We start from the raw sequence: 24704 nt of genomic DNA on the forward strand, positions 1-24704 counted from the left end.
GCCCGGCTGCCCCGCGTGCCCAGTCCTCTCCCGTGCCCATCCCGCCCCTGCCCCGTTCCCATCGGCCCCGTCCCCAGGCCTCCAGGAGGCCCGCTGTGGACCACGTGGGCCCCCACCCCCGCCTGTGCCATGTTGTGCTCAGGTGGCGACACAGGAGGGCCGGCTCCGCAGGCCTGCAGGCCCGCCGGGTCAGGGGGTGCCACGGGCGGGTCACTGCTTTGCTAGCTGGCGTCTCCGGCTGTGTCTGGGCAAGCAGACAACCCCCGCCCTCCCCGCGCCCCCTCCCCGCCCCCATGCTGACCCGGCGCTGCGTGACTGGGCACTCTGGGCCCCGCGGGCTGAGGCTGCTACCAGGGCCGCCCTGTGCAGGTGACCCCGGGGCCTGCTCTGGTCTCCAGGTTTGCCTGAGCCCCGCCCCCTGCCATGTCCCTCATGCCACACCCCTGTACCCCACCCGCCCCACCCCCAGGGCACCCTCTGCTGCCCCCTCAAGCAACCAGTGGGCCCACCAGGGAGGCTGGGGATCCCCTTGTGCCTGCTGTGCTGGGGGTGCAGATGCTGGGGAGCCCCAAAGGGCCTCCTCCCGGCCTGGGTGGGCGCGGGGCCTCTGTCCCCCAGGGGCCGCCCAGTGCGGGCATCTTCCCTGCTTTCTCTTCTTTCCTTTCCGAGAAAGTCATCTCTGCTCCCCTGAATTGCTTCCCAACGTGGCTTTCCCGCCTGAGCCCAGAGCCTGGGGTCCACGTGCTTTTCTCATCTCACCGGAAGCTGCTCCCCTGAGCAGATGGGTGTGTCCCAGCCTCCTGGGGCTGCCCCCCCAGCCCGTAGCCCCTCAAGCTTCTGCCAGGTCACCCTGGCCTCCGACGCCCCACGGGAGGGGGAGGCGGGAACCGGGCTGGGCTGAGCAGGTGTGCTCAGGGGCCGCCCCGGGAAGGGTGCAGGTGCTGGGCTGCCCGCTCCGGTCAGTGCCCACACCTCAGCGTCAGGGTCGGGGTCTGACCTGGGGTCCCCCTCACCTCTGGGCAGCTCAGGAGCCCCAGGAGCCGCTCTCCCGGGGTCCCTCACGGCCCCATTCTCAGGATCTTCCCTGCTTAGGTCTCTGTCCTCACCCTCAAAGGACACGTCTCCCTCCTGCGCCTCCGCTTGCCTCTGTCCCCAGCCCCGTCCACCTCACAGCCCTGCTTCCCCCAAGACACCGTCCACCTGAGCCCCCCGCTCCACCCAGAGAAAGCCAGTTCCCCCCGAGACCCCGTCCCCCCTGTGATGGCTACGGAAGGCCACTCCCTCCAGGAAACGTGGGGTCTCTGTGACCCCCTAGCGCTCTCCAAGACCTGAGGTTGCCGTCGCCCTCTGCTCCCAGCAGGCCCCCAGGGCGCTCTGGGCCTCGCGTGGAGGGACACGGGCCCAGCTGGGTGGGGACGGTCCGAGTCAGGGCTATGACTGTCCGAGCTCGGGGGGCCCTGTCACGTCCCACGGAGCCCCACCCCACCAGCGGCCCTGGCAGGGCGTCCATCCACCTCCCAGAGGGTGGCCCTGGTCACGGCTGGGCCCTCGCGCAGCGCCAGGAGAGCAGAACCTACTCGGGCCGAGCGCGAGTCTGTCAGTCCAGTCTGTACGAACGTGAGTGTCCACAGCCTCCAGTGTCCTGCCTGAGATGGGCTGGGGCTGCCAGGCCTCCCAGGCCCTCTGGGCTGTCCCAGGTGTGGACAGCACCGGGGCTTCAGTCTTGAGAGCCTTCTGTGACCCCAGGCTTGTGACCCCAGGCTTCTTGTGACCCCAGGCTTCTCAGGGTCACCCGGCTTCCCTTGAGCCCCGGTGTGGAGCGGGTCTCGGGCATGCGGCGCTGTGCTTGGCGACCGTGGGGAGGGGCACGCTAGGCACCTGGACACAGCATCCCTGCTTCTCAGAAGAGCCTGTCGGGTCTTTCCAGGCGCGGCCAGTCCCCTGGCCCCTTCCAGTGCATGTCTGCAGGGCTTGACCGTGCCCTCGAGTGGTGAGGCCGGGGTCCCTGCCCACCTGGTCTGCATGTGGCCACAGCCGCGAGGAGAGCAGGGTGCAGGCAGGACCAGCCGGCGGCTCCCTTGGGGCCCCGCGGGCGAGGCAGCCTGAGGCTGAAGAGTTGGTTGTCTGGCTGCTTGCGCGTGGCTCTCCTTGGCCTCTCTCCACCCAGCCCGCGCCACGTGCTGCTCCCAGTGCCCTCTGCCTGTGTCCTGTGGCCATGGCGTGGCTGGCGGGCGAGGGCAGGCCATGCTCAGCTCCTCAGGGTCTGGGGCTACGGGAGGGCCACAGGGGCCTCGAGGACACGCTCACAGATTCCGCCCTGAGAGGCTACAGAGGGGATAAGGTTCCCCCCCCCCCAGGACAGCCTGGATGTGGCCCATGCCTCTGCTGGATGGGCACCCTGGTCTTGAGCCCAGTCCTGGGGCTTGTCCTGGGGCTCCAGGGCCACCTCCTCCTTGGAACCCCTGTGGCCAGCCTCTGCGACCTGGTGTCCGACTCCACTCCCACTGGAGGGACACTCTGACCCTTGGGGCTTTTAGGAACTGTAGGCTGTGGCTTCACCCCACTTTTCCACACCCCTCAGGCTCCCCCACCTGACTGGACACCTAGATGTCCACTGGTCCGAGGAGGAAGGGTGGCAAGCGGTGGACCCCAGGCGCAGGCTCCAGCAGGGCCTGCAGGACGATGGGCATAGGCATCCATGGAGGGCCCCGGTCAGCGCTCGGCGGTGCTGGTGCGGCTTTCACAGCAGCCGCCGCTTCCTGTGATGACGGAGGCCTGACTGTTGCTCTATTTCTAAATACTTTTGCAAAGCAAAGAGACTGTCATTTGCAGATTGGACTGAAAAGCAGGATGAGGCCAGGGGAAGGCAGAGGTCCCGGGAAGAGGCGAGCCCCAGACTCGCTCCTCTCCTGAGAGGGGAGCCGAGTAGAAGGGGCAGCGGGGGTGCAAGGCCGGTGCCACAGAGCAGGGCCCAGGGGCTCTGGGACAGAGGTGGGCGAGCGGCCCGGGCCTGGCAGGCGCAGGGGGCTGCGGTCACTGCATCTCTCCTGGAGACACGCCCAGGGACCAGCCCACAGCCTGGTGGACAGAAGACTCGGGCCGGATGGGCAAGGCAAGGCCGAGAACGTCAGGCCCCAGTCCTCCGGCCTCCGCAGCCTGTCCCCTCAGGAACGCAGTGGCCCTGGGAGCCGTGGCCTCCTTCAATCTGAGCTGCCTGTGGGCAGGGGAGCAGAATCTCGTGCCCCATGGCCACACGGTCCCATGTCCACCTGCTCTCCCGTGCACAGCTCCTCGGGGTCCGGGGCTACGGGAGGGCCTGGTGTCGGGTCTTTCCAGGCGCGGCCAGTCCCCTGGCCCCTTCCAGTGCATGTCTACAGGGCTTGACCATGTCCTCCACATGCCCCGCTTTCTGGCGGCCACACGGAGTGGGGTACAAGCACCTGTGCCCGTGCCGCGGGGTCCGGTGCTGAGAGCAGGACCGTGTACAGCAGAGCCCCGCAGGCCCCTCCCCGGCGGCCCAAGTGGGCGCCCTGACCGCGGGAAGGCCGGCCGGGCCGGCCACTCTCCATCACAGCGGCACTGCCCTGGGCCTGGCCCGGGAGGCGAGCACCCGTCCCGCCCCGTCCTGGGGCTGGGTGGATAGACGAACCTTAGACTCAGTGTAACCCGCTGAAGGTGAGTAAGCCCCCAGCCTCCCTCCGGGAGCCGCTCGGGGGGCGGGCGCTGCGGCAGACAGGCGGTCAGGGGTGGTCTCGTTGCCGCGGCCAGCTACACCAGTCACCTTTGTATTTTTTTTTTTGCATGGGTCCTCGAGTCCAATTCCAAACCTGGCTCCGCTCCCCAGCCTTTGCTAGGCCGCGGCTCTGCTGCTGGACGTGCATGTGCTCCGGCAGCAGCCCGGACGCGCCCGCTAGAGTGGGACGTCAGGACGCGTAGGTACGTTGGCCGCACTGGGCAGGAGCCCCTCGGCGTTCCCGGGGGCCTCGGCAGCGCCGCTCAGTGGGCGGCCAGGCCGGCCAGGCTCCCCGCTCCAGGCTGCTTGGCCCGACAGCTGAGGCCCGAGTGGCAGGCCCCTGCGTGCGCAGGCCAGGCCCCGGGCGCCCCGCGACCCCGGAAGCAGCTGGGCCAGGCCGGCCGCAGCTCTGTGCTGTCCTGCCCCAGGGCTGCTGGCCACCAACCCTGAGGGCCCGGGGGGAGTCCACTGGGAGGGGGCGGAGGGCCCAAGCCCCGCAGGGGAGCCTCCGGGCCGGGCTCGCACACCTGGCGGACATGCTTGGGGAGGAGCTGCAGGGCGAGCCCCCCAGGGACCTGCCGCCCCCACGCGCCCCCGCCCGACCCCAGCCTGCAGCTCAGGCCTGCTTCTCCCACGCGTGCCTGGGCAGCACAGAGGCAGCCTTGAAAGTCATGTTATGGGGCTTTCACAGTCTTTTCATTTACATGTTTGTTTTGGGGCTAATTTTAAAAGAACAGTGCTTGGAGCCAAGAGGAGGGCGAGCTCTGTATGTGCAGCTCTGACAGCGAGGCCTCCGCCGGGGCTGCCGCGCCAGCCCGCGGGTCACCAAGGTGTGCAGACACGGCCTGGAGGCCGGGAGTGGGCGGAGGGGGCGCCAGACAAGTGGGAGCCACCCCAGGCCCGGCACCGAGCGCCGACGTGAGCAGCGAGTGTCTTCGCTGTGGCAGACAGGAGAGGAGCCTCGGAGCCCCAGCTGCTCCGCGTGGTGCAGCACGGCCAGAAGCTGGGCAGGAGGTGCGTCCCAGGAGGAGGCTGGCCGGCAGAGGCGGCCGTGTCCCCCGCCTGCCCCTGTGAGTCTCATCTCCCATCCATACGACGAGGCAGAGGGGGTGTCCTCAGAGCCGCATCTCCTCAGGCAGGAAGGGGCGTCTTGGCTGCGGTCCTGGGTGAGGGCACACCCGCGGGTCACTCCAGTCTACAGACACGCTTGCAGCTGTGGCCAGGCCTGGCCTTACACGTCCATGGTTTCTCTTAAAAGTGGTGAGGGAACCGTGCATCTCCGCGCCTGTGCTCACTGCCCGCGCCTGGCTCAGTCGGGGTAGGGGCACGGAAGGCGCAGCTCCCTGCGCCCTCGCAGCCAGGCCAGCCATGTCACTGCCACGTGGTCAGAGGCGGTCTCCAGCCTATCTAGCCGCTGAGTCCCGGCCAGGGCAGCCTGGGAGCCAGCCCAGGGGGTCGGCGACACAGCACGGGAGAGCCGTGCCTGGGGAATCTTTTAAAGTAAGCGGTTGACTCTGTGGGGCAGGGCCCCCGGCTCAGCCCCAGTGCAGGCCGTGCCAGCTGAGGGTGGTGCCGGCTCTGGAGGATGTGGCTGGGCACCCCCAGCTCCCCACCTGGCCTACCTTCTGGCAGTTTCCATGGAAACGCAGTCACTCTGTCCGTCTCCAGCCCACGCTGTGACCACACGCTGTGGCCAGGGCCTCCCACAAGGCCTCCACTTCCCGCCGGCCGCCCCTCATGGAGAGGACGCCCCCAGCTGCGACGGGCTGAGAAGCAGGCGCCCCCAGCCGGGTGGATGAGCACATCCCCATTCACCGACTGCAGAAAACGTTGCTTGAGAATGTCGGGATTTCTTAACGCTTGGAAATCCAGATGTAAAGCTAAGAGTTTAAAAAATCTTAAAGAACTGAACGTAAGAGGAGAGTAACACCTCGAGCTGTAGGGAGGAGGAGGGCCGGGGCCCCTCTGGGTGGCCTGACGTGGCCGGAGGCTCCCCCAGGGCTGCTGGTCCCGGTGACAAGTGGGAGCTTGGGCGAGGGCCCCAGGAGAACCCACAGCGGGGCTGGGTCCCTGGCATGCCCCCACTCCGGCCAGAGGGGCGGCTGGGCCTCAGCCCCCAGCCCAGGCGTGCGTGGGGGTCCTGCCATCACCCTGTCTGCCTTGTTTGACACCATGAGAATTAAAACCTTTTAAGGACGAAAGGCCTCTTTCTGAGGATTTTTTTTCATTCTCAACACAAAGAAAGCTCTGACAATGAGCCAAACCATACCTTTTTGGTCTGTTTTCATGGTGATAAATACACCTCATTTTCTGTCAGGTGATGTGGTTGTGAGTGAGACTCATGAGACTCTGAAGACACCAACTTTTTAAATAATGTTTAAATTTGCTTTCCACTTGTATTATTTTGGCTATAATGCCTCGCCATAAATTTTAACAGAATATGCCAACCTCTCCCCACTCCCATCAAAAATAAGACGTGCATGTCTACCCTTGAGAACAAATACATTTAAAATAAATTTGCACTTAATGTTTAAATTAGGAAGATTTAGGTATTTTTTAAAAGATTTATTTTATTTATTTATGCATAGAGAACTGGGGTGCAGGCCAGAGGTGCAGGGGGTGAGAAGACTCCCCAGAGACAGAGTGGGGAGCAGAGCAGGCGGGTCCACTGAAACACACTGCTGAGGGGAGCAGCCAGGAGACAGGAGAGGTCTGCTGTGCCCTATGGGTCAGCTCCCTGGCCAGGGATCGGACTCAGGCCGCAGTGGCTGCAGATAGCTTGGTAGCACTGAGACTGGTAGCACTGAGATCCCTGAGCCCCCAGGGAGGCCCAGATTTAGGGGTTTTGTGAACAGGAAGCAAGGCTGAGTCTGATCACTGACTCCTGAACATCTCAAAGCGGAGGTCTGCGCGGAGGCCAGCCCTTGAGGTGTGGGCTGGGTGGGGCCTGGACAGGCCACTTAGGAGTGGCATCAGCTCTGCAAGATAGGCCAGCTTGGCCAGGGGTGCCGCGCTCCCTGGCAGGCACGGAGGGGCCGCGAGTCTGCCAAGTCCATTGCTGGCCATTGCAGGCCGGGGCACCCTGAGGGAGGAGCTCAGAGGCCTGTCCCTCGGTGTTACACCTGGACTTACACGTATGCTGGGTGCTGGGGGGTGGGGGAGGTGGGCGGCGGCTGGCAAGGGAGTGGTGCTGACCGGGCCACGGCATTACAAGGCTGAAGGAAAGAAAGAATTATTTTTGTCCATAATTTTTCGTTGCCGGTGGGTGTGAATGCAGCGGGCATTTGAAGCGACAGCACCCCCTGAACAGCAGGACACCTCACAGGCAGGGACCAGGACAAGGCCTGGGCCTGGGCGTGGTTGGGCCACCCTCGTGTCTTTGGAGTCCTTTCAGAGCGACAAGGATTCAGGGCAAAGCACAGCTACCTGGGGTGGGGTCTGGAAGCTCCGTTCCCACGGGCAGGGCCCACCGGGCTGCAAAGACCCTGCTGCCCCGTCCGAGTGCCACAGGCCTGGGGCCTGTCTCTCCCCAAGCCCAGTCAAACATTGTCCAGGGCAGGCCCAGGGATCTGGGCTGTGCTCAACCCTGCGGTTAGGGAAGGCATGGGGCTGCTGGGGCACGCCGTGGAGGAAGTGGTGGCACCCAAAGACATCCGGAGCCCATGTCCTACGTGGTCACGCCTGTGAGACTGTCCAGAGAGGCCCCGGGTGGCCGGCGTGCGTGGTGGTGAAGGGTGAGGGCTTCCGCCTCTCCCTGAGGGGTTGGCCGCAAGGACAGAGCGCTTTTTGGGTGAACGAGAAAGTTCGCTGTTCCGTGATCTTATTTCTTTCGAGTAAATCGCCTGATTTGCATTTGTAATTTCAGGTGCCCCACCCCCGGCTGTGACGGCTCTGGACACATCACTGGCAACTATGCTTCTCACCGCAGGTATGTGGGGCTCCGCTTTCTCCCCCTGCCCCAGGGTCCCACTGTCCACAGAAGCACTGACTAGGCAGGCAGGCGGGTAGGGGGCAGGTGCAGGGGTGGCCCCCGAGGCCCCACCATGGTGGCTACTCTGTGCCTCTGAGCTGGACCTCCGGGCTTCAGAGCCCGTGTATGAAGGTGCAGGAGCCCTGCCTCCTGGAGCCCTGCCAGGGCCGGGCTTGCAGTGTGCAATAAATAAAACTGGAAGCCCAACACCCAGTGAGACATGAGGAGCAGCGGGCTCGGGCGATGCTGTCCTGGAGGAGAAATAGCAGCCTCGGTGGCTGCGCCCAGCTCAGTCCTGGCCCGAAGGGGCGCTGCGTGCCCCTCCCTCACCGGGCCCGCGCCTGTCTTTCTGCTGGCCTTTGGGGGGTGGAATTTGGCACCATGGAAATTGAGTCATTTAGTCTGAACATTGTTCAGTGAACTTTTCTCCCAGCGCAGTGGAAGCTGTGAGCAATGTTGGTTTGAGTGGAAGCGGCCACGAGGGGCCCTGGAGCCAGCCCCAGGGGCGTGCACGTGGACGGAGGCAGCTCTGGGTGGCAGATGTAAGAGCTGGTGCAGATTAAGACCTGCCCTCCGCAGACCCCCCGCCAGGGTCCCCCCCAGCCAGGGATCCCCCAACCAGGGTCTCCCCAGCCAGGGTCCCCCGTCCTCAGCCCAGCAGAGCCCACCTGCTCAGCAGACCTCAGCAGGCCATTGCTCTGGGGTCAGTCAGTGCACGGGCACTCGGGTGCGGGGGCCACCATGTGGCCACACCCCAAGCCCCACAGGGCAGTGGCTCTTCAGGCTCTCCTCAGGGGTGCCAGAGCCCCAGGCAGCCTTGTGGGGCACGAGGACCATGCAGAGCGGTGGTGGCCGAGGGACCCTGTCCCCTTGAGTGCCCCACCCCCGGCAATGACTCCCGACGCGTCTGGCTCTCTCCTGGGTCCTGGCCGTTGGCCACTCACCCCTCATCTGAGTGCTGGGTCAGCTCAGAGGGTAGCTGGAGCTCCATGTCAGCCCACTCTGTCGCGCGAGGGTGCAGGGATGCCCCCCACCCTTCTGGTTTCTTCTGAGGCTGGACAGATGGACACATGACAAAGGACAGAGGGCGGTAAGGGTGACCACCCACAGCCTGCACAGAGGCCTGCGCGGTGCCCGTGCTCCGCTGAGGGCGTCCAGGGTGTTCCCCCGTCAGGGAGCCGGACACCGGGGGCGGCGGCGGGTCATTCTCCACTCTGAGGGTGGAGGCGAGTTTCTCCACGGGGAGCTCACACCCGCTGGTAAACCTGCACCCACGAGCCTGCTGGGTGTGAAGAGGGGCTGGGGCTGCCTCCTCGGCCAGGAAAAGGCAGAGGAGAGCCAGTTCCTAGGGCGTCGTTGCGCGCGCCTTAAAGCAGCCTGCACCTTTGACGTGCCGGGAGCAGACCCCAGCCTGGTCACCTCGGGCACATTGAGTGGGCCCCCTCACCACGTCTCATCACGACCTCCACACAAGGGGCCCCGAGGGTCCCGCTGGGCTGGGAGTGCCCGCCCTGTCGGCATAGCCGGCCTGTGTGACTTGAGGCTGGATGCTGCTTCGTACGCGTCCCTGAAGGCTCCTCAGGGCCTGATGGCTGTGGGGTGTTCTGCCCAGTCCCTCACCGAGCGCTGTGCCCCTCACCATCCCCACAAGGAGCAGCTGCACCCCAAGGCTCCAGAATGCTAATGACAAAAGGCAACTCACAAGGCACTGGCCCTGGACCCAGAACCACGTGAGCACTGACCGTGGGTGACCTCACTGACCCACCCAAGGCCATCTACCCTGCCTGCCTGAGGCCCTGGGACAGCCCACCTGCTGCGCCCCTTCTATGGGGGCTTGCTCTGCTGTGTAGCGGGCAGTGTTGGTATCCAGAACCGCCGCAGAAGGTCCAGGAGCCAAATCTGCTTGGCTTCAACATACTCTGGACATCACAGGCAGGACCCACAGGCTACACTGCCCAGCACAGCCACAGGTCAGCCCCACGCGTCTCCGCCCGGACATGCCACAATGGCAGAGCTTGCCTCTGGCCCCGCCACCCCTGCAGCCGAGAGCCCAGCGCCTCCCTCCTGTGCCATCCACTCCAGCTGCCCACTGGACACCCCAGCCCCGCCCCTCTAAAGAAGTCAGTTCTAAAAGTGCTGGTTTCCAATCTGAGAAGCCAAAGAAATGTGCGTCTGGACAGTGAGCCCCGCTCAAGGGCAGCCACGACCTCGCAGCTTCTGACTGGGACACAGCCCACCGCTGGACAGCGCGGGGACGCAGCCTGGAATGCTGGGGAGCTCAGTTCAGCACTTAGTGACCACATCCCGTGTGCAGCAGCTAAGGGCCAGTGCGAGCCAGGGTTCCTGACCTCGAAGGAAAAGAGCATCTAGTGGGAAAGAGACATACACAGGCGCAGGCGCAGGGCAGGTGCAGACAGAACAGATACGGTACAGCCGCTGATACGACTCAGCTGCTGCCTCCCTGCACTCCACGTGTCCTGACCTGGCGGCCAGTCGCTCCCTGGCCCGGGGCTCTGCAGGGATGCACTGTGCTGGGGTGGGGAGCACGCCGTGTGCGTCGTTCCTTTGTTTCACACAGAAGTGAGGTGTGAAGTGCTGATGGTGCCGTCGCACTGTCCAGGGGCCCCATGATTCCTGCAGCTTAGCTGGTGGCAGGCACAGTTCTCCCATTTGCTCCCAGCCGGAGGAGGCTGTGCTGCAGGGCTGGGCCTGGACCCTGAGGGTGGGGCCGCTGGCATGTCCCCATGGGAGGCAAGGAGAGCCTGGCCCCCCAGAGCCTGGAGACAGGAGCAGGAGGACGTGCTCCCCCACAGGCCCTGTGCGGCAAGCTCTGGGCAGCAGCCCCGGTTCTGTGCCCCCTGACACCTGCCAGCTCTCAGTGGGGGCGCCCTGCCCCCTGGGGAGGCTGCGGTGTGCCCAGAGGCTCGGGGGAGGACCGAGGGCCCGTTCGGGAGGAGCCGCTTCTGGCACGAGCACAGGCTGCTCTGGGAGCCTCGTGGCTGCACCGCAAGGAGTTGAGGACGGCACGGGGCCGGGTCTCTGAAGTGTGTTTCTGCTTTAGCCTTTCAGGCTGCCCGAGGGCGAAGAAAAGCGGTATCCGGGTTGCCCAGAGCAAGGAGGACAAAGAAGACCAAGAGCCCATCAGGTGCGGGCCTGCGGGGCAGCGGGGCGGGCTCCGGCAGCCTGGTGGTCTGGTCCAGCCGTCAGCTCTTGCTTCCGCCAGAGCCGGTGGGGGGCGGGGGCATGTGAGCCGGGTCCTGGGCCACGCAGGGACGGCCAGTGGCACCCAAGCGGGGGTCTCGACTCCAGTGCCGGAGGGCCCCGCACAGGGAAGTCTCGCTGCCCGCGTCCTCAGCTTGAGCCGCGCTGCCCGGCGCCCAGGCTGGAGAGCGCCTCCTCCCCCCGCCGGCCGCCTCCTCCCCCCACCGGCCCCCTGGGCCGGGCCTCAGCCTCTGCTGCCCAGAGAAGCCGGCGGCTGAAATCCCATCTCAATATCTTTGGAGAAAAAAACTCACGACAGTACAATGTAAACTACGTCGTGAAACAGCCTCGGAACAAACAGGCAGCGCAGAGTCCACGGCACATAAACGTGAACGCGGCGGCCCAGACCCGGGCGTCCGGGCAGGGGCAGGGGCGGAGGGTGCGCAGCCCGCGTGGCCCTGGGCTGGGGGTGCCTGGGCCACTGCTCCCCGCCCGCGCACACAGCAGGGCCGAGCCGCCACGCGCCCAGCCACCCCAGGGCCCTGCCAGACATGCCCCGCTGGGCCCCACTGGGCCGCACAGGCCGTGCCGCTTAGCTGGCATGTCGGCCTCCTGAGGGGAGCGCGGCACCCCGTGAAGGCGTTTTCCCGAGTCCTGCCCGTCCCGTCGACGTGGCCGGAGCTGTGACCCTGCCCGAAGTGGGGTCTTTGAAACGGCCCGAGCTGCAGGCCTGGGGGAGCCAGCGAGGGGCACACCAGGCGCCCGCCCCGCCCCACCCGGCGTGGCCCTTGCCTCTGGTCCTCCGCACGGTTGGGTGAACATGGCTCGTCCTCGTGGCCTCAGGGACATGGCGGCTGCCCACTAAAGCGAGTCCCCTCTGCCCGCAGGTGCCCGGTCCCCGGCTGCGACGGCCAGGGCCACATCACGGGCAAGTACGCGTCGCACCGCAGCGCGTCAGGGTGCCCACTGGCCGCCAAGAGGCAAAAGGACGGCTACCTCAACGGATCGCAGTTCTCCTGGAAGTCGGTCAAGACGGAGGGCATGTCCTGCCCCACGCCGGGCTGCGACGGCTCGGGCCACGTCAGCGGCAGCTTCCTCACACACCGCAGGTGAGTGGCTGCGGATGCCGGCGGGGCCCTGCCAGCCCGTCTGGCAGCTCAGGTCCCTCCTGTGGGTCGAGAAGCGACACAGGGGCCATGCTCCGGCCATGACCCGCGTCAGTCTGGAAAGCACGAGCTCGTCCCGCCTGCCCAGGCTTCAGGCATCTGGGCCACAGACGGGGCCACACGCCCAGGCATGTCCTGAACCTTACTGACCCTGGCACTGAGCACCGGCTGGCTCCGTGCTGCCCGCTGTGCTGCCCTGAGTCCCCACGCATTTACCTCCTGAGCTGGCAGGGCAGCCCCGGGCCTTCCGTGCCCGGGCACCCCACTCTTGCTCCAGAGGGGCTCCAGGCCCATTAGGTGGGGAGGGTCGAGTGCCCCTGGCACAGCACAGGACCTGCGACCTCACGAGAGGCTGACACGTCCCAGGTGGGAAGGGGCAGGCGTGAGGTCCCCAGGCCTCTTGGGAGCTGGGGTGGGCAGGAGAAGTGGAAGCAAATCCACCGCCCACCCCCCCCACCCCCGGGGCAGGGCAGGAGACAGAATTGCCACCCACAACCCTGCTGCCGCCTGCACCCTACTCACCCCAAGGGAGACGGAAGCACCCCCAAAGCTGAGGTTCACGGATTCTACCCCCGCTCGGGCAAGCAGAGCATGGCTCAGTGAGCCCACCGCCCTCAGAGAGCTTGGCCAAGGCCAACTTCACAGGCGCCTCCGTGGCCGCGCCCACACCCAGCGCAGCCCAGCTCCCCGGCAGCCCTTTCCGGGAGCCTGGCTTGCTCAGCGCCTCCTCGGAGAGTGGACAGGCCGTCCCACCCCCGTCTGGAGGACAGGCTGACGGCCCTGTGGCACTGCCATGCCAGCCCCGGGGGTCAGCTGGACCGGCCGGGAAGGGGCTCCGCCACAAAGGAGCCGCTGACAGCCAGGGCCAGGAGCACCAGGCGCTGGGCGTGCACAGCGGAGCAGGGCGAGACCCGCGCCTGCCTCCCTGGCCCAGCTGTGGGCGCGCACGTCAGCCGAGCGCAGGCGCCGCGCAGGCGCTGAGGAGACCGGCCCCAAGGACGGCGCCACGACTCGGGGCACTGCCGGCAAGGAAGGGCTGCGCGTCGCCAGGGCTGGTCCCCTGGCTCCTCCAGGACCCGTGCATCCCCTGGCCTCTGGGCCTGCAGGCCCCTCCCGGGACCCGCCCCCCGGGCCGCGGCCAGAGGCCCCCGGGAAGCCCAGCACCCGCCGAGGGCCGCGCCGCACAGCACCCGCGGGGGGCGCCGGCGCCAGCGCCAGCGCCAGCGGCCCGGCCGGGGACAGCCCCGCCCGCCGCCCCCCCGACTGCAGGGCCCGCCGGGGGCGGCCGCCGGGTCCCCCTCCCGGGCGGGGGCGGCGCTCGCGGGGCTCGCCGGGCCGCCTCCGGGGAGCGTCGCTGACGGCACCGCCGGGCCCGAGGCGGGTCGGGGACGCCCGCGTCACGGCTGCCGGGGGAGGCCGCGCGACGCCGCACCGGCCGCTCCCGGGCGCCAGGCCGGCCTCGGGCTCCCGGCAAGCAGGCGACGCCAGAGAGGACGCGGCCCCGCCCCGCAGGGTCCTTGGCCACCCCCCCCCCTCCTCCGGGGCGGCTGCCGGCGCGGCGCTCCTCTCTTCGAGCCAGAAGCAGAGTCTTCCCGCCCTTCTCCGTCCTCGCTCCGGAGCCGCAGCGTCTCTTCCTTGCGGGCTGGCATCGCCTCTCCTCAGGGCCGCCTACCCCCGCTTATATCCTCCCTCAGGGTGCCCGCCCACACGTCCGATTGGACCACTTTTCAATCCTGTGGCTGATTGGACCGTTTACCCATCAGCCCATAGCTCCTGATTGGTCCATTCCACAATCCAGGAAGTGCGCCTCACATAAAAGGGCTCTGAGGCGCAACTGCCACCACTGACTTGTGAGAGGCGGGTCCTGGTAACAAAAGTCTGATTGGGCCATTTAGCACCAATCAGCTCATGGCTCACAGCTGATTGGTCCACGCCATGAACCAGGAAGTCCACAGTTGCCTAAAAGGGCTCTGAGGCGCAACTGCCACCACTGACTTGTGGTGGAGCCGCGAGTTACAAGAACCACTGCTTCTGCCGCTGGCCCCACTGAGGCGGTGGGTTCCGGTAACAGACTTAAGCAGAACGGAGGCTGGACAGAGCTGGATGGAGGCTGGACAGAGGCATTCTGCCAGCTGCTCAGTGTCCTGTGCCCTCAGATGTCCAGCTGCTGCTCAGGTGACAGGCAGAAGGGAGGGGACACGGGGTCGACCCAGCCGCCCTCCTGCCAGAACATCCCTGCCAGGGCCCGCACTGAAGATGCCCACTATGGCAGCAGGGCCCTTCCCCTCCCTTTCAGGTGAATACTGGGCCACTCTGACCAGAGGCCATGTGGACAGAGGACACAGAAGAAGGGTCAAGTTGTCCTGTCCTCCAGATTCCAGTGTCAGGGCCCAGCAGCGTCACAGGCTGCAGACAGCTCTCGGGATTGCTCCTCCTGGACCCTTGGCCCTGGACATGTGCCCTTCCCAGGGAGACCTCTGCCCCTCCTACTCTTAAGTCCACCCCTCCTGCCAGTGCTGCTGTGGCAGTGGGAGGCCTGGAAGGGCCAGGCCCAGGGTGGCTTCTGCACACCCCAGCATGTGAAAACACCTTATTCACTAGCAACACAAGAAGAAACAAAACAGGGCACAACACAGCACTGAAGGACAGTGTCGGGGACAGGCACTGTCGGGGCTGTCACCCACATGAACAACTTGAGACCATTCAGGCTGGGGGCAGCAGCAGGGGTGTCAATGAAGAGGAGGCTGGGGTAAAAGGAAGAGTTTCTAAGGCCCCAGTGGCCACAGCTCACCCAGACAGCACAGAGGGATCAGAGCCCCAAAGGCTGTCTTACAAGGTGGCGCTGTCCTGCAACAAGGGCCTGGTGCTGGTAGCACACAGGTCAGCAGAGCCCCTCAGTGACAACTGGAGGCACTCACAGGTGACATCACAATAGGCCACAGCAAGTGTGTAGGCCGGGACAGCACCGGAGGCAACAGCACAGGAGGGCATGCTAGATGACCAGAAGCAGTAGACAGCTCTCAGCACTGCTATCCACCTGCAGTGGTGGTCAGCACTGGTGAGCAGTGCCTGTTACCACCCATCACTAGGAGGCCATGTTATACACTAGGGCATCAGTTCTTTGTGAGCTGTTGGTGTGAACCAATGGCACAGCAGCTCTTTGAGGCACCAGGCCAAGGCCTACAGCGCTTGTGGCTGTGATGTCAGAGGCTGGGCCAGGGCCGGGCCTGGGACCAGGTCTCTGCAGACAGGCTGTGTGGTCTACAGAGTCTACAGAGGCCTGGGGTCTGCAGGGGTCTGTGACGTCCCACGGCTGGGGAGCAGAATGCCTCAGGCTGGCGCCTGCCCTGCCTTACATCCTCTCTCAGGGACCCCACCTACAAGCCTGATTAGACACTCAGAAGTGGGCCTTCTGCTGGGGCTCATCCTGCCCTGAAAAGGGGGTGGGGTCCATGGTCCTTCTGGTCCTCTCTACCAGATGGAGCAGGGGTTGGGGCACCTGCAGGAAGCCCCACGGGACGCCTTTGCTGTCCCAGCTGCCTGAGGAGTGGGCACCGCCATGTTCCTTCGCCCGGAAGGAAAGGTCAACTCAGAGAGGGGACAGTGGGCCAGGCTGGAGACTGTGGGGCTGAGGTGGTCCCAGTGCAGAGGCGGAGACTGCGGGAGGCCCAGGAGCCGAGCAGGAGGCCTGGCCGGAGGAGCAGGCTCTCGGCTGCTGAAGCTGTGCCAGGCCCCGCAGCAGAGGAGAGAAACATGTCCCCAGCCACGGGGCCTCATAGGAACACCAGACAGAAACCACATGCACCTCCAAACAGCTGCTGAAAGGACCCTCTTGGGGAGCAGGGCGCAGGTGGAGGAGGGAGGGGGAGAGCCTCCATATGCCCCTGGGGTGCCCCCAAGGGGGGACAGGCTGCGTGAGGGGCTTCATCAGCGGCTCAGCTCCCAGGTGCCCCACGCACCCCCGGGGAGGAGCCACCCAGGGGCCGGGCTGGCAGCCGACACAGGAGGGCACCGCCCCCGGGGCCAGAGCTGCAGATGAAGGGGCACCTCTAGAGCCCTCCACGCAGCCCAGCCCCGGGGATCCGGCCCTGACACCTGGCACTGGAGGGCTGGCTCGGCGCAGCGTCCACGGCACCCCGACACAGAGAGCCAGCAGAGGACAGGGTTTGGGAGACACAGTCTGGAAGAAGAAGCACATTTTTTAAAACACGAAGGTGTCATCAGCAGAAATAGAAAGAGTTGTGACTCCTCATGTTCATGGGCTAGAAATGTGCAGAAAACAAGAAACAAGATGACTTCAAATCGGTCAGTAAAATGGAAAGTTCAGTTAGGAGCTAAGACTGGGAAGACAAGGGGTTCACCTTGAAATCATAAAGACATGAGAAGAGAAAATGACAGCATTTAGAAGACGGAGAAGCCAGTGGCGAGGCTTTTGAGGAAGGAAACAGAAGGAGCCGTGGAAGCGGCGGGGGCTGCAGTGAGGCCCCTGGGCTGCCTGGGCAGGAGCAGCGCGGCCACCCCGCCGCGCCCCCAGCAGGGTCCACCTGGGCAGGATGTGCATAGGAGCCCTCGCTTGGGCAGCCACAGCCAGTGCCCACCGTGACCCGGAGCTTCCCGACTCTGTCCCTGTGTGAGCTCACCTGTGTAGCACCTACATGTGCAAACCCACACCTGTCTGTGCCTGTGACCACCCGACACCCAGGAGGGCATGGGGGATGGGTTAGGGGCAGCCGGTCACCAGGCTGATGGATCGAGGGGTACAAGCAAGAGGATGGCTGCAATTGCCAAGCCTGCTGCTCCCTGCTCAGCCCCAGCTCACAACTAATGGGGAACCCCCCTGCCTTCCCGCCCTCAGGGTGCTACCTTGTGGAGACCCAGGAGCCCCGCTCAGAGACACCTGCTCTCTGTGGCCCAGGACACGCTCTTTGACACAGAACATTTGGGGACTGCAGAATGTTTGCGGTCTTGAACTGAGAAGGGACACAACACCCTGTTACGGAGATGGGAGCAGGTCGGGTTCAGGGACACCCTTGTGTTCCCCGTGCACACCCCTGGGGGCCCTGTCCTAAATCCTAAGTCCCAGGAAGCAAAGCCAACAGTGGCTGCTCTGGCAGATAGGACAGCCCTCCGGATGTTGATGCAGGAGAGGGGCTTGCCAGGTCCATGAAGATCTGCTTCCCTGTGCAAGCTCACCTGTGCAACACTCACCTGTGCAAGCACACCTGTGCAAGTTTACATGTGCATGCTCACCTGTATAAGTGTACCTGTGCAGTGTTTACCTGTGCAAATCCACCTGTGCAAGCTCACCTATGCAACACTTACCAGTGCAAGTTTACCTGTACAAGCTCATCTGTGCAACAGATAGCTTTGTAAGCTTATCTGTGTAAGTTTTTCTGTGCAAGCTCACCTGAGTAACACCTGTGCAGTCACCTGGGCAAGCTCACCTGTGTAACACCTGTGCTAGCTCACCTATGCAACATTCCCATCATCCAGGTCAGTTAAAGACACAGTGTCTAGGCACAGGGTAACATTCCCCCACCCCTCTGGGTTCAAGACTGGAGGAACAGCCTTTAACAGCAAAAAGGTGAGCAGGGCCAAATTGAGTAACAAGTGTGGAGAATCTACATGGCTGTAAGTGCTAACGTAGAGACAGGTGAGCCGGGGTCTCTCCCCTCCTGTGCTGGGGGCCTGGGCAGTGAAGAGAGGAGGTGACGTCTGTGGCATGGCCCAACCTCTGGTGGTTTGCCCCAACGGGGGATTTCTGAAAATGACCCTAAAAATCTAGGTCACCTGTATTCTGTAAGTGCCACTCACTTCCTCCTGAGGCTCACAGGGGAGACCTGAGGTCGCACGCCCAGATGATAGGGAGCACCCTGTGAAGGCTGCAGTCGCTCGGCCCCCAACCCCACCCTTGAGGAACTAGAACACACTTACTGACACCTTCAGATGATGCAGCCTCATCTACAGCAGCCAGAAAGGCCCAGAGGCCACCTCAGGGCCCTGGGCAGGGGACACCGTTCAGCCACGGGCAGAGGAGGAGGCCTGTCGGGGCAGCATGGCAGGAGGGCAGGACAAGTGGACACTAACATGGGGACAGTAGGACAACACAGCATCGCATGGGGACATTAATGGACAGAGTGAGGTTTCAGGGGGCAGGAAGAGGGTGACAGGACGGGTACCAGGCTGGCCGTCAGCCCAAAGGGCACAGCAGCCCAGAGAGCTGGGTCACTCGGACAGCATGAAGCCACCCCTGGCGAGCTCCCGGCTGGTCAGGGCAGCCTGGACTTGGCTGCCTGCCAGGAAGGCGGGGCCGGGAGCCCACTCCTTGCTCTTTACGCCCGTGTGTCCAAAGCAGTGTCCACTTCCACCCCTTGTACACCCCTCGCTCTCCATAACATGATGACACAAATAGCGAGTTTCTGCCTTGAACCCCGGCAGCCCAGCTGTCTCCACAGACCCCCGCGGCGGCGGCCCCAGAACCCCAGGCGCTGGCCCACCTGGGCGCAGGGGCCCTCGCCGGCCGCCGTAGGGCCAGCTGCGCGCGCCCTGGGCTCCCTCCCCTGCTAAACCCCTGTTCCGACTCTCGCCCGCAGCTTGTCAGGATGCCCGCGAGCCACGTCCGCCATGAAGAAGGCGAAGCTGTCAGGAGAGCAGATGCTGACCATCAGGCAGCGGGCCAGCGATGGTAAGGCCCACCGGCCCCGCCCCGCCCCAGGCCCCGCCCATCCCTAGGCTCCACCCCATCCCTAGGCCCTGCCCCATCCCCAGGCCCCGCCCATCCCTAGGCTCCACCCCATTCCTAGGCCCTGCCCCATCCCCAGGCCCCGCCCATCCCTAGGCTCCACCCCATCCCTAGGCCCTGCCCCGCCCCATCCGCATTCCTGCCCCGCCCCACCCCAGGCCCTGCCCCGTCCCCAGGCCCCCGCCCCATCCCAGGCCCCGCCCCATCCCTAGGCTCCACCCCATCCCCAGGCCCCGCCCAGCCCCAGGCCCCACCCAGCCCCTAGGCCCTGCCCCGTCCCCAGGCCCCGCCCCATCCCCATTCCCTGCCCCGTCCCCAGGCCCCACCCCATCTCCAGGCCCCACCCAGCCCCTAGGCCCCGCCCCATCCCCGGCCCTGCCCCATCCCTAGGCTCCACCCCATCCCTAGTCCCTGCCCCGTCCCCAGGCCCCACCCCTTCCTCAGGCCACGCCCCATCCCTAGGCCCCGCCCTGACGGGCAGGTGCGGCCCCCCATGGCCCGGTCCACCTGCCGACCCCCAGCCCGGAAGGCCCACCTGGGCCTAGGCCCCTCCTTGCACAGCGGCAGAGCCCTGCCCCGGCGCCCCGCAGCTCTCGGGCAGTGTTCTCACCGCCCTCCCCACGTGCACCGCCCTGGGCCGGGGCGCAGGAGGTCCCCAGAAGCCGCGCCCAGCAACGCCCCTCAGCCGCCAGGGCCCTGCTGTCCGCCCACCGCTGTCCCCGGGGCGCACGGCCCTTCCTCTTGGCTGCCCGGCGCTGGGCTGGGGCTGTCAGCCGGGCCGGGGCGGCCTGGGCAGGGCTGGGGCTGGTGGTCGGAGGCTGGGAGAGGCCCTGCCGCGGCCCCAGGTGGGACTCAGGTGGGACTCGGTGCCGGCAGTGAGCAGACGCGTGACGTGGGAGTCTCAGCACCGCACACCTCAGGCGGGCGGGGGCCGGGGCCCGGCAGTCCTCGATCCCCCTAGGGAGGGTTTGGCCGCGGAGTCAGCGTTGGCCAAGGCACCACAATAACACCCCAAAACTAGCAGCCGAGTGCTTTGCGCAACTCGGCGCACGGGTCTAGCTTCCACGCTGGGGTCCCGCCTCCCATCTCAGGGGCGGGAGGGGGGCTGTGAACCCCCAGAACAGTGGAGCTGAGGCTTTGGGGAGCCCCCATCCGCGTCTCTCGAGGGAACCAACACCCAGCATCGCAGAGCGGAGTCCTCCTGCTGGCACTGCCTAGCCCAGACCTGGAGGGGGTCCTGCCCCTGCCCTTGGGGCGCGGGGCAGCTTCCCATCAGGGCCGCGGTGGGTCACGTGACGCTTGCCCCAACACTTGTGCCTCCCTACCGCGTGGCCCACTGGTTTCTGGGAACAGTCGGGCCACACCCATGTCCTGGGCTAGGACCGTGTGCCTGGGCTGCCCCGCTCACGCCAGTGGGGCACTTGTGGGGGGCCTCCTCTCCCCTCCTCTCTCTATCTCTCCCCTCCCCTCTCCTGTAGCCGAGCTTGATGGGACGGCAAGGAGGTTCCCAGAGGAGCGTGGGGAGGTCTTGGTGGCTACTTCTCGGGCTCATGTGTTTTGCTCAATGCAGAGGAAGCTGCCGGCTCTCCCCAAGCTCCAGGCTCCCTGCACGTCCTCTGCCCACCTGGCCTCCCCCCTTCCCAGAGCACCTTCTCTGCGGCGCCACCCGCTGGCCCCCTAGCCCGTGCCTGAGGCCTGACCAGCCTCCGGAGAGAAGGAAATGCCCATCTGGTCCTCTCTGCTGGGATGGAACAGGGGTCTGGGCGCCTGCGGGAAGCCCCACCCCTTTGCTGTCCCAGCTGCCCGAGGAGTGGGCGCTGCCGTGTCCCCTCACCCAGAAGGAAAGGCCAACTCAGAGAGGGGACAGTGGGCCAGGCCAGATGCTTGGGGGGCCGAGGCGGTCCCAGCGCAGAGGCGCGAGCAGGAAGCCACATGGCTGGCCTGGCCGGAGGAGCAGTCTCTCAGCCTCCGAGGCTGTGCCGGGGTGGGGGACCTTGGGGTCAGGCGTCTTCCCTGCAGGCCCCTCTGTGGGCCGGTTCCCAAGTCCCGCTCACTCTGGCAGCGGGCGCTGCTGACCTGGAGCGCCCCTCTCTGAAGGCGGGTTCTCCCTGGGGACAGCTCTGGCCTCAAGGAAGTTCATCTCCAGCCCCTCCCTGCGGGGATTAGAGGGTTCCCAGGACTGTCCAATCCCAGCCTCAACTCCCTCTGTCCCCTGCCAGCTCTTCCCCTGCCCGCATTTCAGCCTCTATTGCCCCAGCTTCGGAGTCCCCCGCCCCGGACTTGCAGGAGACAGGGGTGCAGGGATAGGGCCCACACCTGGTGGCTGCAGAGGGTGGACCGGGCCAGGAGGGCCAGGGCCGGGGCCGGACAGCACAGGTGTGGCACCTGGCTCCTGCAGACTAACCCTGAGTCTCCTGCCCTCCTCCTGCTGAGGCAAATCTTGGAGCTGCGAGGCCGCCTTGGGGCACAGGCTCGTGTTTTTATTGGGTTTAAAATGACACTGACTTGAGTCAGAGGTGGATTGGGGCGCTCGCTTTGGTGGTGAGGGGGTTTCCCAGCTCATTTATATAACGGACATCTCTCCTGCGTTTCATAAACCGGTGTCACGATCCAGGGTTTTGGTGGAAGTATGGTTAAGTCGTTCTACAACGCACAACTTTCCACAGGCGCACACACATATACACTCAGCGACTATTCAGACTCACTGTACTTTTCTGTGGCAAATGCTGAGGTTCCTGCGGGAGCCCAACACCCCAAGAGTGCTCTGGCTGCCTGGGGCTCCGTGGGCCCAGCCCAGTCTGGTCAGCAGAATTGAGATGAGCCGAGGCTCCCTGGAGCCACGTGACCTTTGCCCTCAGCCCTGGATGGGGGCTGCCACGAGCCCCTCAGGGAGGCCTTTTGCCCTGAGGGACCAGTGTTGCCAGGATTAAGAAGAGGGCTCCCCCACACCCCACCCCAAACCATCCCCCCCCCCCCACAAGACAGCAGGAGGCGGTTTCCTGTCTCGCAACCAGGTCCCGCACCCAGACCTGGGGCCTGGGGGCGTCAGTGCCGAGTGGACTGGCGGGCGGCTGCAGGGCCTGCCCTGCTGGGTCAGGCCTCTCCACGACCCCTGATGGGAACAGAGACCGTGGGACACACTCCAAAACACATGAGCCCGAGAAGTAGCTGCCAAGACCTCCCCACGCTCCTCTGGGAACCTCCTTGCCGTCCCATCAAGCTCGGCTACAGAATCTGGCAGAGGCTCCAGGGCCTCCAGACCATCTGGGGGCTCCAGGGCTCTGGCTAGCAAAAGCCGCCATCCTCTTCTCTGCCCCCAGGGTCCTGTCTCCGCCCCCCCCCACCCCACACGCTGTGGGCCCGTGGCTGAGAGCAGGCAGGCACACGGGACCCCCACTCCCAGGTGGCCTGAGCGGCCTCGGGTACGACCTCTGGGGAACCCCAGTCATGTTAGGGGGAGCACAGCAACTTCGACAGGAGGCTAAATCTGGACACAGATGGAAAAGCCCTCAGAGGCAGCCAGACCTTAGGCCGTGGGGCCAGAGGAGTGACTCAGCACGAAGCCCTGGGAAAGAAGCCTTAAGCGGGTCCAAACGGAAATGAGCTGCACGGGATGGACTTGCTGGGAAATCTCCACAGACCTTCTCTGTCAGGCCCCAGCAGCCCGGCCCCGGGCGCGTGCGAGCCCCTGCCGACTGGCCTAGGGACTCGGGCAGACGCTGGACAAGCCGGATGCTCTGTACTGGACCTTCTCCTCTGGGGGCTGGTGGGGCTCGCGCAGGGAAGTCCTGGCATCGCCCCGGTCGAGGGCCCGTGCACTGAGTGTGACCCCCAAGTGCAAACGCTCACCTTGAGTGCCAGGTCATGGGGAAAGGGGATGGATGAGGGCCCATCCTGAGACTGTTCTTGGCCATCCTTTTATCCTCTTTGACTTACCTTTGGGGTGCAGCTGATAAAAAGGGAGATTCGGGAGCAGCATCCTGGAGGTTGGCTGACTGGCCAGGTCATACTGCCATCCTCTGGCTCCTGGTCGTCACCTGGCGTGTGGGCGCCCACACGGGGTGTGTTGTGGGGGGCAGGGTGAGGCAGAAGCTCATACCAGAGGTTTCTGTGCCTGAGAGGGACTCATGCTCAGGTGGGAGCAGGCAGGGGCTGACGGGGGCTTGCTTGGGGGAGGCGGGGGCTGGTGGGGAGACTGCCGGGCTGGGGGGGCAGAGGATGGAGGGGGTTGGTTGAGGGGGACAGGCGGGGCTGGCTGGGGGGCAGGCTGGGTACCCACTCCTGCCATGCAGGACAACTGGGAAATCTGGTGCCAGCTCACTTTCCCTCATTCAAAATGAGGGGGTGCTTTTGCTGGTCTGTGTGTGTCCAGAAAGCTCTCAGCCACTGCCCAAGGGGGGTCACACCTGTCCTCCTCCTGTCACTAGGTGGACGGCCCTCAGGGTCACCGCGTGGGGGCTGTCGGGAGCTGTGGTTTCCTCCCAAAATCTAGGCTTCCGAGGGGAGGGGGCCCTAGAGGCTGCCCGGAGCCTGGCTGTTCCCCCAAGTGGGAGGACAGGAGCATCCGGGGCAGAGGGGGCTGGCGGTGACCACGGGCCCCAGGGTCCACGTGGAAGCTGCCCTCTCCAGGCCCCAGCCAGGGCTGACCACCGTGGCCCGGCCTCCCGCGGGGAGCCCCGGGAGCGGGAAGTGGACTCAAACTGGGGGGCAGCGCCCCAGGCCCGAGGCAAACACCGACGCGGCAGGGGGAGCCCCGCGCCCACCGGCTTCTGTCCGCAGGCATCGAGAATGACGAGGAGATCAAGCAGCTGGACGAGGAGATCAAGGAGCTGAACGAGTCCAACTCGCAGATGGAGGCCGACATGATCAAGCTGCGCACCCAGGTAACGGGCCGCGCCCCTCCCACGGCCCCCCGCCGCGGCCAACCCCCCATCCCCCCCACCCACGCCCCGCGCCTGGTCCCAGGGGCCGGTTCCTGTCCCAGGCACCCGGCTCTGGAGCTCCCTGACCCGCCCCCCCCCCCACGCCCCGACCTCCTGGTGCCGCACTCCCGCCCCGCTGGCCCCTTCTCCGGAGTTCGGGTCTCCCCGCCCCGCCTCTGCCCTCCTGTCGGGGACGCTGGGGCAGCACCCGGCGCCTCCCGCTCAGCCCCCCAGACGCAGGCCGGGCCGGTCCACGGACACACACGGGGCTGGGCCAGGCCCCGGGGGAGCCTGGTGGCCCCTGTAGGTTCCAGAGGGGGCGCCGAGCACCTGCTGGCCGCCCCCCACTGGACACTCCGGCTGCGAGGTGTGCGGTGGACACAGCCCTGCCCCACCCTCCTGGTCGGCTCCTCCTCCAGGGAGCCCCAGGGCTGTGGCCCTGCAGGGGTAATGGAGCGGGCGAAGCCTCATGTCCACCTCCACAGGCCGCTGCCCCTGGCACCCTGCGTGGGGCGCCCAGGCTGACCCAAGTGCTGCACCCTCTTCCCGGGCCTCTGGCAAGGGCAGGACTGTCCCCACACTCGCCCAAGCCTGTGCTCCTCTGGCCATGGGCCGCTGGGGTCTTGGCCCAAGGACTCCGCAGCACCCGCCACACCCAGACCCCAGTTCTGTTCTGGGAGAAACGGCCCGCAAATCCCCAAATCCCTTTGACTGGCCGACAGGCTTGCCTGCCCCCCACGTGAGTGCTTGGGAGGGGGAGACCTCAGGGTTGGGACCATCCTGCTGCCCTGGCCAGTCCCAGACGCCCGGGGACACGAGACTCCTCACCTGTCAGGCAGGCACGGCCGGCTCCCGCCGTGGGAGCCACCCGCAGGACACCCAGAGCTCTGGCCCCTCAGCCCACCTCTGGGCCAGAGCTGCCAGCCGCCCCACCCCTCTCCCGTCCTCCTGTGTGGGTCCAGTGCTTGGT

At 65.8% G+C, this 24704-nt stretch overlaps 1 protein-coding gene across 1 annotated transcript in view; it reads left to right on the forward strand.

Annotated features, from left to right (window-relative positions):
- The window catches only part of MYT1L (myelin transcription factor 1 like), a 71959-nt gene that overhangs the window by 42409 nt on the left and 4846 nt on the right, over nucleotides 1-24704 (forward strand). Inside the window, 5 exon segments of the mRNA XM_054701431.1 lie at nucleotides 7599-7661; nucleotides 10765-10848; nucleotides 11792-12013; nucleotides 18664-18755; nucleotides 23592-23695. Of these exon segments, the coding sequence (XP_054557406.1) occupies nucleotides 7599-7661; nucleotides 10765-10848; nucleotides 11792-12013; nucleotides 18664-18755; nucleotides 23592-23695 (565 nt within the window).

Source organism: Talpa occidentalis, unplaced genomic scaffold (assembly GCF_014898055.3).
Source record: "Talpa occidentalis isolate TD23 unplaced genomic scaffold, MPIMG_talOcc4v2.1 talOcc4.5, whole genome shotgun sequence".
In the NCBI taxonomy this organism is placed as follows: domain Eukaryota; kingdom Metazoa; phylum Chordata; class Mammalia; order Eulipotyphla; family Talpidae; genus Talpa; species Talpa occidentalis.